Source organism: Heloderma suspectum, chromosome 12 (assembly GCF_057233095.1).
Source record: "Heloderma suspectum isolate Gila_16-S chromosome 12, 16-S_ref, whole genome shotgun sequence".
Classification (NCBI taxonomy): domain Eukaryota; kingdom Metazoa; phylum Chordata; class Lepidosauria; order Squamata; family Helodermatidae; genus Heloderma; species Heloderma suspectum.
Window position 1 is genome coordinate 4,135,939 of NC_139469.1, and position 13,062 is coordinate 4,149,000.

General features: G+C 48.7%; 1 protein-coding gene across 1 annotated transcript; it reads right to left on the reverse strand.

Annotated features, from left to right (window-relative positions):
• Positions 1-675: 675 nt before the first annotated feature.
• SMCR8 (SMCR8-C9orf72 complex subunit) lies at positions 676-11,694 on the reverse strand. Its single transcript, XM_084818134.1, has 2 exons — positions 8,632-11,694; positions 676-6,271 (listed from the first exon to the last, which is right to left on the reverse strand). The coding sequence occupies exons 1-2, from the start codon at positions 10,986-10,988 to the stop codon at positions 5,818-5,820; spliced, it is 2,811 nt and encodes a 936-aa protein (XP_084674260.1). The 5' UTR covers positions 10,989-11,694; the 3' UTR covers positions 676-5,817.
• Positions 11,695-13,062: the final 1,368 nt, after the last annotated feature.

The window sequence follows — 13,062 nt, forward strand, 5'->3', positions numbered from 1 at the left end:
CTGTTTTCAAGCCAGTTTTAAGATGCAGAGAAAGGAGAGGGAGAAAGACAGAAGTTTTTCATTGATGGAAACAAAACCCTCCTTTCATTAATGGAATTCCAAAGTGCTGGGTGGTCATGGCTTTAGCAGCGGATGGGGAACCTCCATGTTCAGAGGTAGTCTACCACTGCAGACCCATTGCTAGGGAGGAACAATGGGAGAGGGCTACTGCCTTTTATGACCTCCTAGTTGGTTTTCCAAAAACATGGCTGGTCACAGTGAGAAGCAAGACACTGGATTAAATAGAGCTTTTGGTTAGATACAGTTAGATACAGTTCCAAGTCCGCCCCCTTGGTAGGCTACAGAGATTTCAATGATGTATAACAATGGAGGGACTCTTTAAAGGGGAGGGGTCTGTTTCTACTTTCAAGGCTCATCTCCATTAATAGCTACCTGTGGAATAGCAACTGACAGACAGTTTCCTTGCTGCTATGCCAAAGAATGAGTGGAGTTTACGCAAACCATCTCAGATACAATTTTATGAAAACAACACTGATTACCACGGGGAGCCAAAACTCGGTCTCTCTTAATCCAAGGGACGTCGCATGTCCTGCTGAACTGCACATTTTGCATTCTCCAGTTCTCTCCCCATTCTCCCCCGCCCCCCGGTTCATATCAGACATGTGAGCCAAGAAGCATAGTCAGGACAGTTTTTACTAAGCACAATAAAATTAGGAATTTAACCACAATATATGCCAAGAATTATATAAGCTTTAAAAAATACAACAAATTTTTTTTTTGTATTTCAAAAATATTTGAGACCAAATAAATAATTTCTTCTTTTTTAATGTACATTTTTCCATTGGAGTCACTGGGTGTTTAATATTGTTTGTCAAGCTCTTGTGCAGCACACACCTTAACAGCACTAACACACAGGAAGGCATGCTGCTCAGATTTCTTCGACAAAGACACTCCCCTATTTTGTTTTTCTCCTAACTATTGCCTACGCAAAAGTGCTGTGTACATACAGGTACAGACGAGAAACTTAACATGCAGTAATGAGAGAAGCTGTTTGGAAAGGGGAGAGTTCGAGAGATCTGCCGGCCTGGCCCAGCTTGAGACAGAGAGAGTGAGCAGGTGGTGGATGAGAAGAAGAGGCAGAATCTCAGGACAGAGCGCTTGTGTGCTCGTATCCTCCGCGCTGCCCAGGAAGGCTGCAGTTTCTAACGTTACAATTGGAAATATCGGCAACAGCTCAACTCACGCAGCCCTCTTCGCCTGAGAAAGGAACACCAATTCACCCACCTCAAGGGGCTGATTATGCTGGAGTTGTCATATTTCCTGTTGTGAGATGTGCGCCTCACCTACATGTCCTGCTCCTGCAGAACGACCTATATGCATGTTTGCTGGATGATAGCTGCAGAAATGTGCAAACTACTCAGTGGGGGAATGCCTAGATGAAGCTCTAGTCTGCAAGCAGCTCTTACTGGGTGAGGGCACTGCCCATCTCTGCAGCCCACTGCACACATTAAAACTGCTCATCTTTAACCATGATGCAAGATTGGGAGCTGCTCACAGGCTTCTTTCTAGGCTTCGGTCCCACATCAATCCCACTCTCCCTTCTCAGACCAGTGTTTACTCTGGTGTATGGTGTCTGCCAAAAGTTTATGGCTATCCATGGTTAGCTTTTAAACCAGGGTTTGAAGCTGGTTTGCACCATCAGCATTGCCTTCAGTGTGGGTGTAACATTGCGCTACGGTTAAAGCTGATGAGGGAGGGCACATGAACTTGCAGAGCGCTCACCACTGTTAGCTGTGGTTGGGGACAGCAATGGTTGTGTTTGCTCTGGCCTTTCAGGGCTAGCAGGATGAAAACACAAGGCTAACTTGTCTTCTTCCACAAATCAATGCACCATCTTTAAAAGCAGGATGCCAGAGAGCAGCCACACACCTGCCTTCTTGCTTAGTCACACAGAGGATTTGCAAGGTTTTTCACTGGATGAATTCAGTAATTCAGTGTTGTTGTTTTGCCCTGGAAGAGGAAGTACAGATAGGAAATGACAACCAGTCCATAATGGAGTACAGGACGAGGAGGGGCTTAAAAGAAGCAAGAAAGGGGCACTCACTGTAATACTTTTCACAGGAGAGGGTGTTTCAATGACACTTAGTAGGCTCTGCAGTGGTTTTTGCTAAGGAATGCTTTTTGCTAACAGAATCGCAGCCCCTAGCTGACCTTGCACCTACTTACAGGTGAATCTGTTATAAAGATCAGCAGTGCATGCTACTGTACAACAGACCTGTGAACTACCAAGACTGATCCCAGAGCCTCTGTTCCCTTCACACAAGATATTCAGGCATCTCTGCGAGGGTAACTAATGCTTTGGTGCCCACAGACAGTAAGTAATAGGAGAGCCATAATCACAAGCTGAAAACTTGGCTGAAAGGCAGTCAATAAAACCCCTGTGGATCCAGCCCAGATCTCTTCTTCAGATATCCTTCATGTATTTCTAGTAATGGTGCAAGTTTTGAAAAGGTATTAGATTCTTCTTAAGATATTCAAGTGTGTATGCAAAGAATGGAAGGCATTGCTCAGCTAAGCCTAAACAAAACACTGAGCATGGAGGACTAGACCTAAGATTTGGTGCCTAGAGGACTTGATGAAGGCTTTCTGATGGCCCCAAATAAAACACAGATGTCAGATTCTCGGCGGAGGCAGAGAGCGTAGAGGGGCGGAATATCTAAACAGAAGGCTACTACTGTACGAAGTAGACTTGTTTAGGAAAGCAAGAAAAAGCTACCTCTGCTGAGGCACTGCCTACCACCACCACCCTCTTTCACTATCAACGAAGAAAATGTCTAGAAATGACGACTTGCGATTGAAATGTAGGGAACTGGCAAAATGAGAAGAGCCCACCAGATGGATGGAGCAGACCGGTGTCTTAACGCAACTCAAACTGAAGGGGTCTCTTGACCTAGACTTTATCGATGACATCCCAATGACTTGTTCTCCCTCTGATTTGAAATGTCCAGATAAAGTTGCCGCGCAATGCAATGTCAACACGCTAGGACTCTCTCTGACACAGCCACGGCCAGTGACAAGGAAGGAAACTGGCAATGTGGAGATGACACAGCATGGGCAAACATTCCCAAACATGACAACAGGGGGAGCTAGATATAAGGATGGCATGTGGAGCGGGAGGCAAAGGAAAAATCAATCACACTCAGGAAGGCTACTGTGCATCTTGGAATATTGGTGGTCCTGCATAATCCTGACATGTCAGAGGAAAGAAGAGGAGATGCCAACAAGTTATCTCAACTCTGGCTTCTATTTTATTCCAGTACAAACCCAGAGGGGCCGCTTGCAGTGTGGCAGCCTCTTCTGCTTTACAGCACAACCCACGATCAGCTCCTTCGTAGGTTGTGCATGATATGTGAACCCAGAACCCTCTATTATTTAGGGGCTAAACAGCCCAGCGGTCACCCTATGGCTTGTTTTTGGGTTAACTGCCAGGGTGTTTAGCCCCTAAACAACCCAGCACTCCAGGTTCGCACAACCTACAAAGCAGCCAATCATGGGTTGTGCACTGAAGTGGAAGAAGGGGGCCCCCATTTGTCCTGATGGGTTGTGATGTGCGAACTAGGTCAGAGAATTTATCCACAAGGTCTCACTAGTGGACGGTGTGAAAATTGCCTGGACTGTTTCCTCCATTAAGAATGATTTGGGCTGTCATACAAGCAGTTTGCAGGGGGGGAAGTAGGAAGTAAGAGAGAGAGGTTGTCACTGAAAACCTCTGAAAGTTAGCTGCCTACTTGGCAGAACTACAGCTGAGGCTGATTATGTCAAAAGGGGGCACTCCCACCTACTTTGGCCAGAAAGCTCTCACTTCATCATGGCTGACAATAAGGGCTAGTCTTTCTTTCCCATCCACCCCAATTTTAAAATGAAGAAGCATCAGGGTATGGTGTGAGAAAGGTTTGTCCATGCCACTCTCTCAAAGTCTGCCATTCTCAATATTAAGTCACACAGTGTCTTTTCCAGGGTGGCCTCTACAAATACTCTTTACTTAAAGAACTCAAAAGTGCAGCATAGCAAGGCATCTCCCTTTTGAATGGGATGCTTCTTTTTTACATATAAATATATACAATAGTGCAGCTTTTGCATCAAGTTTTCCAGAATACTTAAAACACTACACCTGACACTCACTCTTGAAGCTTCCTCTGGTTCATCAGAAACTTTACATTCAGTTCCAGATCTGTCTCAAATAATCGCATTGAACAGAGGTTTTAAAACACATACATATATATACATATTAGTCCAGTTACTCTTGTAAAGTTTGTGTCTCTCCACCCCATCATCACCAGTCTCCTGACACAGGAAACAGAAAGAGAACGTTTTAAAAACGGGAAATGAAACCAGCAAGGCGTTTCTCTACCCTTAAAAGTTACTATCGGCTGACCCATTAAGATGTGCTGCGGTACTTATCCACAGCCAAGAAGCAGATGAGACGTGGTCTCATTGGAGATCTCAAGTTTCCACTGGGTAAAAGAAAGAGAAGAGCACAAATTCTACTGGATTTAACCAGAATTCCAGAGATTCGTAAAAGGCCAAAATTGATGGCATCCAACAGAGCTTGTGGCTCGTGAGGGGTTTGGAACAAAAGCCCTCCATGTTCAATCATCATCAGCAAGCTACCTGACCAGCAACCATCAAAACACACAGCTATGGTAGAGGTAGTAAAATTGTTGGAAAGGCCTGGTGTTCAAATAAACAAAACCAGAGTGGAAATGTTTACCTCGGAGGATGGCTATATGCATACGGCAAACAAAACCCATCCTCTGAAAAGCAGCATGGGGGAGGGGGGAGGCCTAATCCAGTACATTAATTCCTAATGACACCTGAGTGCTAAGGTTGAAGGACATTGGGCAGTTCCAGAGACTTCTCCCAGTATGCTGCTGGGGGGGGGGGGATTGCGCCAGTCTAAATGACAGGGCCCAAAGCATGCCAGTTCCACCTGCCATCTTGCCTTACATCCCCCAATGCTGCAAAAGCAAAGCCATAGAGACATGTGGGTTCCCCCTCTATAAAAGGCAAACCAGACGTCGCAGACTCTAGCGCTTGATGTTCATGCCGCTGAGGCCTCTTTGTGCTTTCAAATACCTGGAAGGTCTTCACCACACCTTTGACCTGAAGAGCCAGGAAGTGCCTTGTGCAATTCTCTCTCAACGCCCTGCACCTCCATTGCCCAGGAATTCACAATTCTAGGAGCTGTTCCAATTCCCACTGACACTGCAAAGAGACCCTATGGATCGGCCAACTCCTGATTATTGTGATCCTTGGGCATTTGAACTCTTACCTACTTAGATTTCAGAAGAAAAAAGTAAACTCCACTTTCTATTCTATCCCACCCACTCCCCTGCCCCAAAGGTTAGGTTTGCTATGCTTCTGAAACATGTTTCTGTAGGTCATTTTAGTTTCTAAAAATGCACACAGGTCCTCAGTACCACCACACAAGCCCCCACACACATGTATGCTGCCAACCACATGCCATGTGGATTTCCCACTTCTATATGGCCCACCACTCCATAAAGATCCTACTCCTGCTTCCCCACCACCTTCAACAGCCATTTAGAATTTGATAGCATCCCTTTTTCAAAGAGGTGCAACCGAGATTTTGGAAGTCTCATTTTAATGAGGTCGGCTTAGCCACGCTGGGTCCATCCTAAGGATTCTCACTGACTAATATGTTGACTGTGGAATCATGTCTGCCAGTAAAGAGCCACAGGGGAGCACAGATGATCGCCGTGTGAGACAGGATGCAAGGGGGCGGGCCAGACAGGACTAAATTTTGTACAAAGCGCTGGGCACGTAATCAAACCTGAGCACTGGGCTGACCCCCCGGATGGGATCCTGGACATACTGCAGTTTCAGGAGCTCAGCAAGGTACTGCACCACTCTGCTATCCTCGTTTGTGAGCCCCAGCTGCATTTTCAGGAAGTTCAGCCGCCGAGACGCCACAGACTCTTCCGTCTCTCCCTCTTTGACGGGGAGGTGCAGGCGGTGGCAGAAGGCGTACAGAAAGGCCTTGGAGCACAGCTGCGTCAGGATGGCCTGGATGTGCATGGAGTAGGTGCTGCCCCGCTTGATCTGCGTGCGGTGGTCCGCAAGGCGGGGGATCAGGGTCCCTCTGTACTGCGGGCAGCGCAGGGTCTTGCTGTCAGCATCCAGGACGCTGATGTACCGGCTGTACCGGCTGAGAGAATGCATCATGTTGACGCCTGTTGGAGAAGATGACCTGGAAAGGAAAGGGGAGATCCATGCAAGCTCTGCAGTAGACTGCTGCGCATGTGCAGAACAGTCCCCAAGGGATGGCGAAGCGGCAGAGAGCAGGCGCTGTGAGCCAGAAGTCGCCGGTTCAAAGCTCACTTCAGCCACCTTGGCACCTGGAATTCCAACGTGCTCCCTGGACAGCTGCATTCGCCTATTACACTGTCACGGAGAAATCGACTTGGCAGTCGTGATTCCTGCTACCTGACACTTTCATCTCTAGCCTCTGGGAATGCGAGTGTGTGGAGGGGCCAGAGGGAAGAGGCCTCTGATGAAGCATCTGACATGAAACTGACCGACAGCCCCCACCCAAGAACAGTAGATAGTGAATGAAGCAGGCATATTTCTGAGGAAGAGTGACCAAGCATACCTCGGTGTCAAGGGAAAGCAACCACCATTTCCCTGGAGTGCTGGGAGCCAGAGTTGTATGGATTCTGCATTCCGCTATACAGCACAGCCCCCATCACTCGCCACTTCTCTTTGACACAGACTGCAATGAGGACCACCAGCCATGCATTTCCAGTCACCCTTGATAACTGGAAACTTTGTGCACCTTCGAGTCAGACTACAACTCCCAGCTAGCTGTGGATGATGGGAGTTGTAATCCAACACATCTGGAAGGCACCAGATTTGGGATGCCTGCTCTAGAGGGTTCTACAACCCCATACTCCCATTATGCACCAAGAAAAACCATACTCTATACTTGGACAATTTCAGGAAGGAACTAGAGTAAGGCCCGGTTGGTGCAGGAGCCCTGGCAGCATCTCCAGTTAAAAGGAGCAGAGAGGAGGTGACAGGAAAGAACCTTCTCTGCACGAGACTCTGGAGAGACGCTGCCGGTCAGATTAGCAATATTGGGTTAGATGGACCCATAGTCTGAGCTGGTAGAAGGTCTGTATGTATTCAGTCCCCACCATTTACATGGAGAAACGTAAGGGCTGGACCGGACAATGCAGATGTCAGCTGGAAGGACTCTGTGGGCTTCCCAGAGGGATCTGGTTGGCCACTGTGGTAATAAGAATGCTGGACTAGATAGGCTCTTGATCTGATCCAGTACCCCCTTATGTTCTTACATTCTTAAATAACTAAGGGTGCAATCCTATGCATGTTTAGACAGGAAAAAAGCCCTACAATTCCCAGCACTACATAAGGACATAACAAGAGCCCTGCTGGATCAGACCAAGGGTCCATCTAGTCCAGCATTCTGTTCACACAGTGGCCAACCAGCTGCCCACGGGAAGCCCACAAGCAGGACAGGAGTGCCACAGCACCCTCCCACCCAGGTTCCCAAGCAACTGGTGCACAGAGGCTCACTGCCCTGATACTGGAGGTAGCAGATAGCCATCAGGACTAGCGGCCATGGACAGCCTTCTCCTCCAGGAATTTGTCTAGCCCGCCTTTAAAGCCATCCAAGTTGGTGGCCATCACTTTGTCTTGTGGTAACGAATTCCAGGGTTTAACCTGAATCTCCAGCAATCAGCTTCATGGCATGACCCCGGGTTCTAGTATTATGAGGGAGAAAAAGGTCTCCCTATCCACATTCCCTACACCATGCATAATTTTGTACAACTCTATCATGTCTCCTCTCACTCGCCTTTTCTCCAAGCTAAACAATCCCACCTGTTGTAACCTTCCTTCAGAGGGGAGATGCTACAGCCCCTTGATCATTTTAGTTGCTCTTTTCTCCCCATGCTGGCTGAGGAATCCTGGAAGTTGTAGGGGGGTTTTTCTGTGTCAACATGCATACGATTGCAGTCTAAATATGTGAATTATATCAATTCTATAGCACTAAAATATGAAAGCCTCCTTCGGACGGTTTTCCCATTGATCTGCCCCAAGTGTGGCCTGCCTGCCTATGGAGATCATTGTCAGAGGCCCTCCTATGGGTCCCAGTGTCCCCAGATACAGACCTTGCTGGGACCAGGTAGCAGGCCTTTTCAGGGGCTGCCTTTGGAACTCCCTCCTGAGGGAAGGCTCATCTCACCTTTGTCCAAAACATCTGGAGGGCTCCACGTTGCCTACCCTAGGCCTAAAGGCAACAGCCCCCTGGATTATTTGGGTTGGATCCAGATGTGGTCCTATCAAGAGTAGATCCACTGAAATCAATGAGACTTCAGTTAGTCATGACTAACCAACCCTGTGCCTCCAGCATCTGGTATTCAGAAACAGATTGCCTCCGACTACGAAGGTCCCACTTCTCTATTCTAGCAACATGGGCTGCCCCCCCCCCCACACGTTCTAGTATTATGAGAGAGGAAGAGGAACTTCTTTCCAAGCACTTTCCCTACCATGTAAGGAGACAATCTAGGTGGATTGTGTGTTTTTTACCTCTGCAATCCAATCAGCTTCCACTTCTGAAAATCTGTGATGTGCAAAGGAGAGGTGGCCCAGTGCTTCACAGGCTTGGCATATGCCCCACAGTTTGGAACAAAAATGGAGAGCGCAGCTATGAGTTTATCTACAATTGCCTTGTCTTCCCCCAGCACTATCAGTGTCCTACCGCTCAGCAGAGAGTAAATGGCAGGGTGAGCGAAGGGATACTGCCTGATGAACCGCAAGGCGTTCTGTCCCGCCTTCTTCTTATGCCTTTCTCCAAAGTGACCAATGAGAGGAGCAGGGGAAGGAGTCCGCTCCGAGCTTGTAGATGCTGTGCTACTTATATAGCTCATGGAGTCTGAACATTTATCCAGACTCATTTTACTTGCCTCTCTGCTGCTGGAGACATAATGTGGATCAAGTTCATAGGTTAGGAGGCCTCCCAAGACACCATCATGGGAAGAATAGTCTGTAAAGTTCACATGAAATCCCTGGTCCCCCTGCCTGTATGGCTGGGGTGGGATACTGACCACACTATTGTCATCGCAATGTTTTGGGGCCACATCAGTCCGAGGCTCGAGAAAGTTCGGACTCTCTTTTCCAATGCAACAGGTAGAGTCCACGGGGAGTCTGTTTTCCGGTTCGGGATTGCCTTCCATCTCCGCAGTGTTGTCCAGATTTAAATCGCGGCTGAAGTGAAGAGCTTCATCTTCATCATCCACGTAAGGCTCTTCATTAATGGCACTTGGGTAGCTTGCTTTAAAGTCGTCAGGAATCAGAGCTTCCGAGGGACATGTGCTGAGGACCTCGATGCTGTCCTCACTCACAGTCCTTCTGCTGGCGGCTTTGTTCCTCATCACTTGTGGACTCGGGTGGGGCTGTGGCAAGTTTGCCTGACTTTCTGACTGAGTAGGGGCAGTAGTGGACTTCTCCGTTCCCAAAACCTCAATGCTTTCTCCGCTACTGACGCTTCCTTTAAGATCTGCATCAAGATACTCAACATTGTCCTCACGGTTGTAAGTAATAGGGTCAGTCACTTCTGTTTCTTGGGCATCTTCAATCTCCTGATCCATCTTGATCGGAACAGACTCAACACTCGATTTGTAAGATCCCAAGCTGACTACCAGTTTAGGAATAGGACAGACTTCCAAACATTTTGCATCAGGGTTGCCTAGATTAGATCCCTCGTAGCCATTCAACTGCCTTTCAGACTGTCTTTCATCAACAAGGAATAACTCTTCAAAGAGGAAGTTGGTAACAGCTTGTTGCTTTAAAAGTGCTCTGCTGATCTGATTGGTCAAGAGGTAGCAAACATCACCTCTGAACATTTTCTCAATTTGATGCAACTGATCTAGAGTCTGAGTGAAAAAATAAATATCGCACAGTTCCTGAAGAGTCTTGAGTTTTTTGTCAAAGCATTTGGCAGATTTTGCCTTGATAAGCTTTGGGGTGTAAGAGGGCTGCGGAGGATAAAGGTGCGTTTCACTGCGTTCATCAGGTTTCGAGGTAGTCAATCCTTGTTCTGCATTATCATCAACTTGCTCTATTGCACACTCTGGCTCATAAGGATGAAAATCAGAATCTTTCAGCTTACTATAAGGATATGATCTGATTTGTTTTAAAAGATCTTGATGCTCAATGATAGATTTTTCGACGCTGGCCAGTTCGTTAGCTTTCTCAATGGCTTGAGTGGTGTAGTACCCTTTCTCGATGTTTTTCTTCTGGATCTCAGTTTCATTGTGCAAAACAGTTCTAGTGTAATCCAGGTCTTTCAGCTTTTTTTCCAGTTCATTGGCAAATGCTTTCCGGTTGCCCGTCTTTAGACATTCTGAAGCTTTTGAGAACTCCACAGAAAGCTCTTGAAACATCTGCATAATTTTGTGTTCATCAGCAGAAATGTAGGCCATGCAGAAAGGTCTGACAAAGCCCCTCGCTTCGAGATCGTAGAGAGTTAGGTGGTGCACATAAGCAAAAGCCCCTTCCTTGGAATCACCGAGCACTACTTTGGAATCCTCCACAAAGTTCAGCTTTGGGTAAGGGCACCCAGGAGGGTGCCCCACAAAAGAGGCCTGATAGTCCACCGACATGATGCGGAGGGAAAAATAGTTGAGATCAAAGGTGCCGGAAACTTTGGCGTCATCTGGGATGGTGAGCAAAGGCTGGGGGCCCACTTGCTCCGAGAATTCCGAGATAAGGATGAAGTCCCGGGTGAACTTGGCGCCAGAGAGCTTGGACCAGGGATTGACCCCATGGCTGGCAAAAGGAAAGAGTGGGACAGAGTACTCCTCGGGCAAGGCTGGCTCGCTGTACGCCTCCTCTTCGTACTCCTCTTCTTTGGTAAATGCCACCACATCTGGGGCGCTGATCATATTTCCAGGTGGGGGCGGTGAAGGGGCATGGAGAAAGCGAGCCCGTCTCTTGTCCACCAACAGTCAAACAGAATTCTTTGGTGCTGGATGTGACTGTGAGAGCAGAGGGGCTCTTCTACTCCCTTTCTAGCCTCGGTTTCCCTTGCCTGGCAGGCAGCTCTTTCCCCTACACCTGAGGGAGCCTACTGCACTCTCCCCTTGACCTCTCTGCTGGGTGCGGGGGGGGGGGGGCTTGCCGCACTCCCGAGGAAGCCTAGTGCACTCCCCCTCTACTTCTGTCTAGGGGGCCACTTGGCCCTCACCTGAGGGGAAAGATGGGGGGTATCAATCCTTTCCACCAGATGGATCTGTTGAGGCAAGGCCCTTCATGCTGGGGTCGGATTCCCCCCGTCAGCCCCTCTCCCCAGTGTAGAATGCCCTTGAGTTTAGCTGCCCCCAAGTCCAGGCGACCTTCCACGACCAATTCCCAGCAGCTGCAGGCCTCCCTCTCCAGGGGTTAGAGGGGGCGCCTCTCCCCCAAACCCCAGCCTCGACTTTCCCTTCCGGGGAAATGGGCCCTTCGCCTCCCCTCCCGAATCGCTCCCCCCGCTCCCCTCCTCAAATGGGTGGGCGCTAAGACCAGCCCGACCCCCCGCTCCGTCTCTCCCCCTTCCCTCGCCCCGCGCCTCCAACAGGAACCGTCACTTCCCCCTCACAGCCTCCGCCGCCTGCCAGCCATCTTGGAATCACATGACCCGCTGGGATGTGACCCGCCTGACCCCGGAAACAATTCCCCCTCATACTTCTTTTCCCTCAATCACAATTTCGTAAAATTTGAAAAAGTATATATATACTTTTTACACACACACATATATATATATATATTGGAGAAACGGAAGTTAATATATAAATTGAAATAAATATGACAATTAAAATACACTAATAAATGTAGAAAGTGACCGTTAAGGTCGAGTGACCGTGGGGCATTCTGGGGGTTGTAGTTCCCACTTCTTTTTCGCTTGTCCCCTTGCCTTTTTTCTGTCGGTTTTTTTGCACGGCAAGATAGGACTATCAAGAAGTGATAAACGGCACTTATTTAATCAATCATTCTTGAAAATAAGATTAAAACAAAAACGTTAAAAGAAACTCGGATGTACGTCCCTGCCGCGGGGCATTCTGGGGGTTATAGTTTTGACCGGCGCACACCTTGCGTCTATTTGGCCTCCTTTTTCTATTTTTTTAATGTCCCGCTTTGTTTTACGGCAAAGTCGTAAAGCGAGCGAAATGGTAAACAAACCAAGCTTCCGCCCGCCAATCGCATCCTCCTCCGGCGTTACGACGGTGCCTGGCGCGGAATACGGTTGGCGAGCGGGAAAGTGCTTGTCTGGGGAGAAAGGAGGGAGACGGAGAAGCTGGGGAGGGGGCCCTTCAAGGGGGGGGGGCCGGGAGGAGCCCCCGTGTTGTGGTGGAGGAGTCAGGGAGGGGGTAGAGGCTGAGGGGAGGAGAAAGAGGAGGGGGCTCTGAGGAAGGAAAGGGGGGCAATAGAGGCGAGGCCAGGCCCTGCGGGGGGCACCACTGCTCTCTGAGGAACTAAAAGGGGGTCGTGGAGGGAATAGAAGGATGAAGGGGTGAGGAGCAGGCAGAGGAAAGTGACAGCTGAGGCTGGGGGATTTGGGGAGGGGGAAAAGACTGGGATTTGGGGGGGGAGAAGCTGGACGAGAGGAGAAGGGGAGAAAGCTAGCATTTTAAGGGGGGGCAAAGAGATGGGAAAAGGACTGGCTTTTTTGGGGAGGAACACAGAGAAAGTTGAGTGACAGCTGGATTGGGGGCTGGGAAGAAAAGACAGGAATGGGATTGTCGTCCTAGGGGTGGGGGTGGGGAATAAAGAGGGACAAAAAGGACTAGCATTGGGGGCAGGGTGAATAAAAAGGCAAAAATTGGGAGGCTTGAAGGGGGGAATAAAAAGGTGGAGGGAAAGCTGGATTTGGGGGAGGGGATAAAGAAGTTGGAGGAGTTCAGAAGCATGTGTGGAGAGAGTAAAAGGATCTCCAGGGGCTGAGATCAAGCAGGTGTTAGATGGGTGTAGAGACAATAC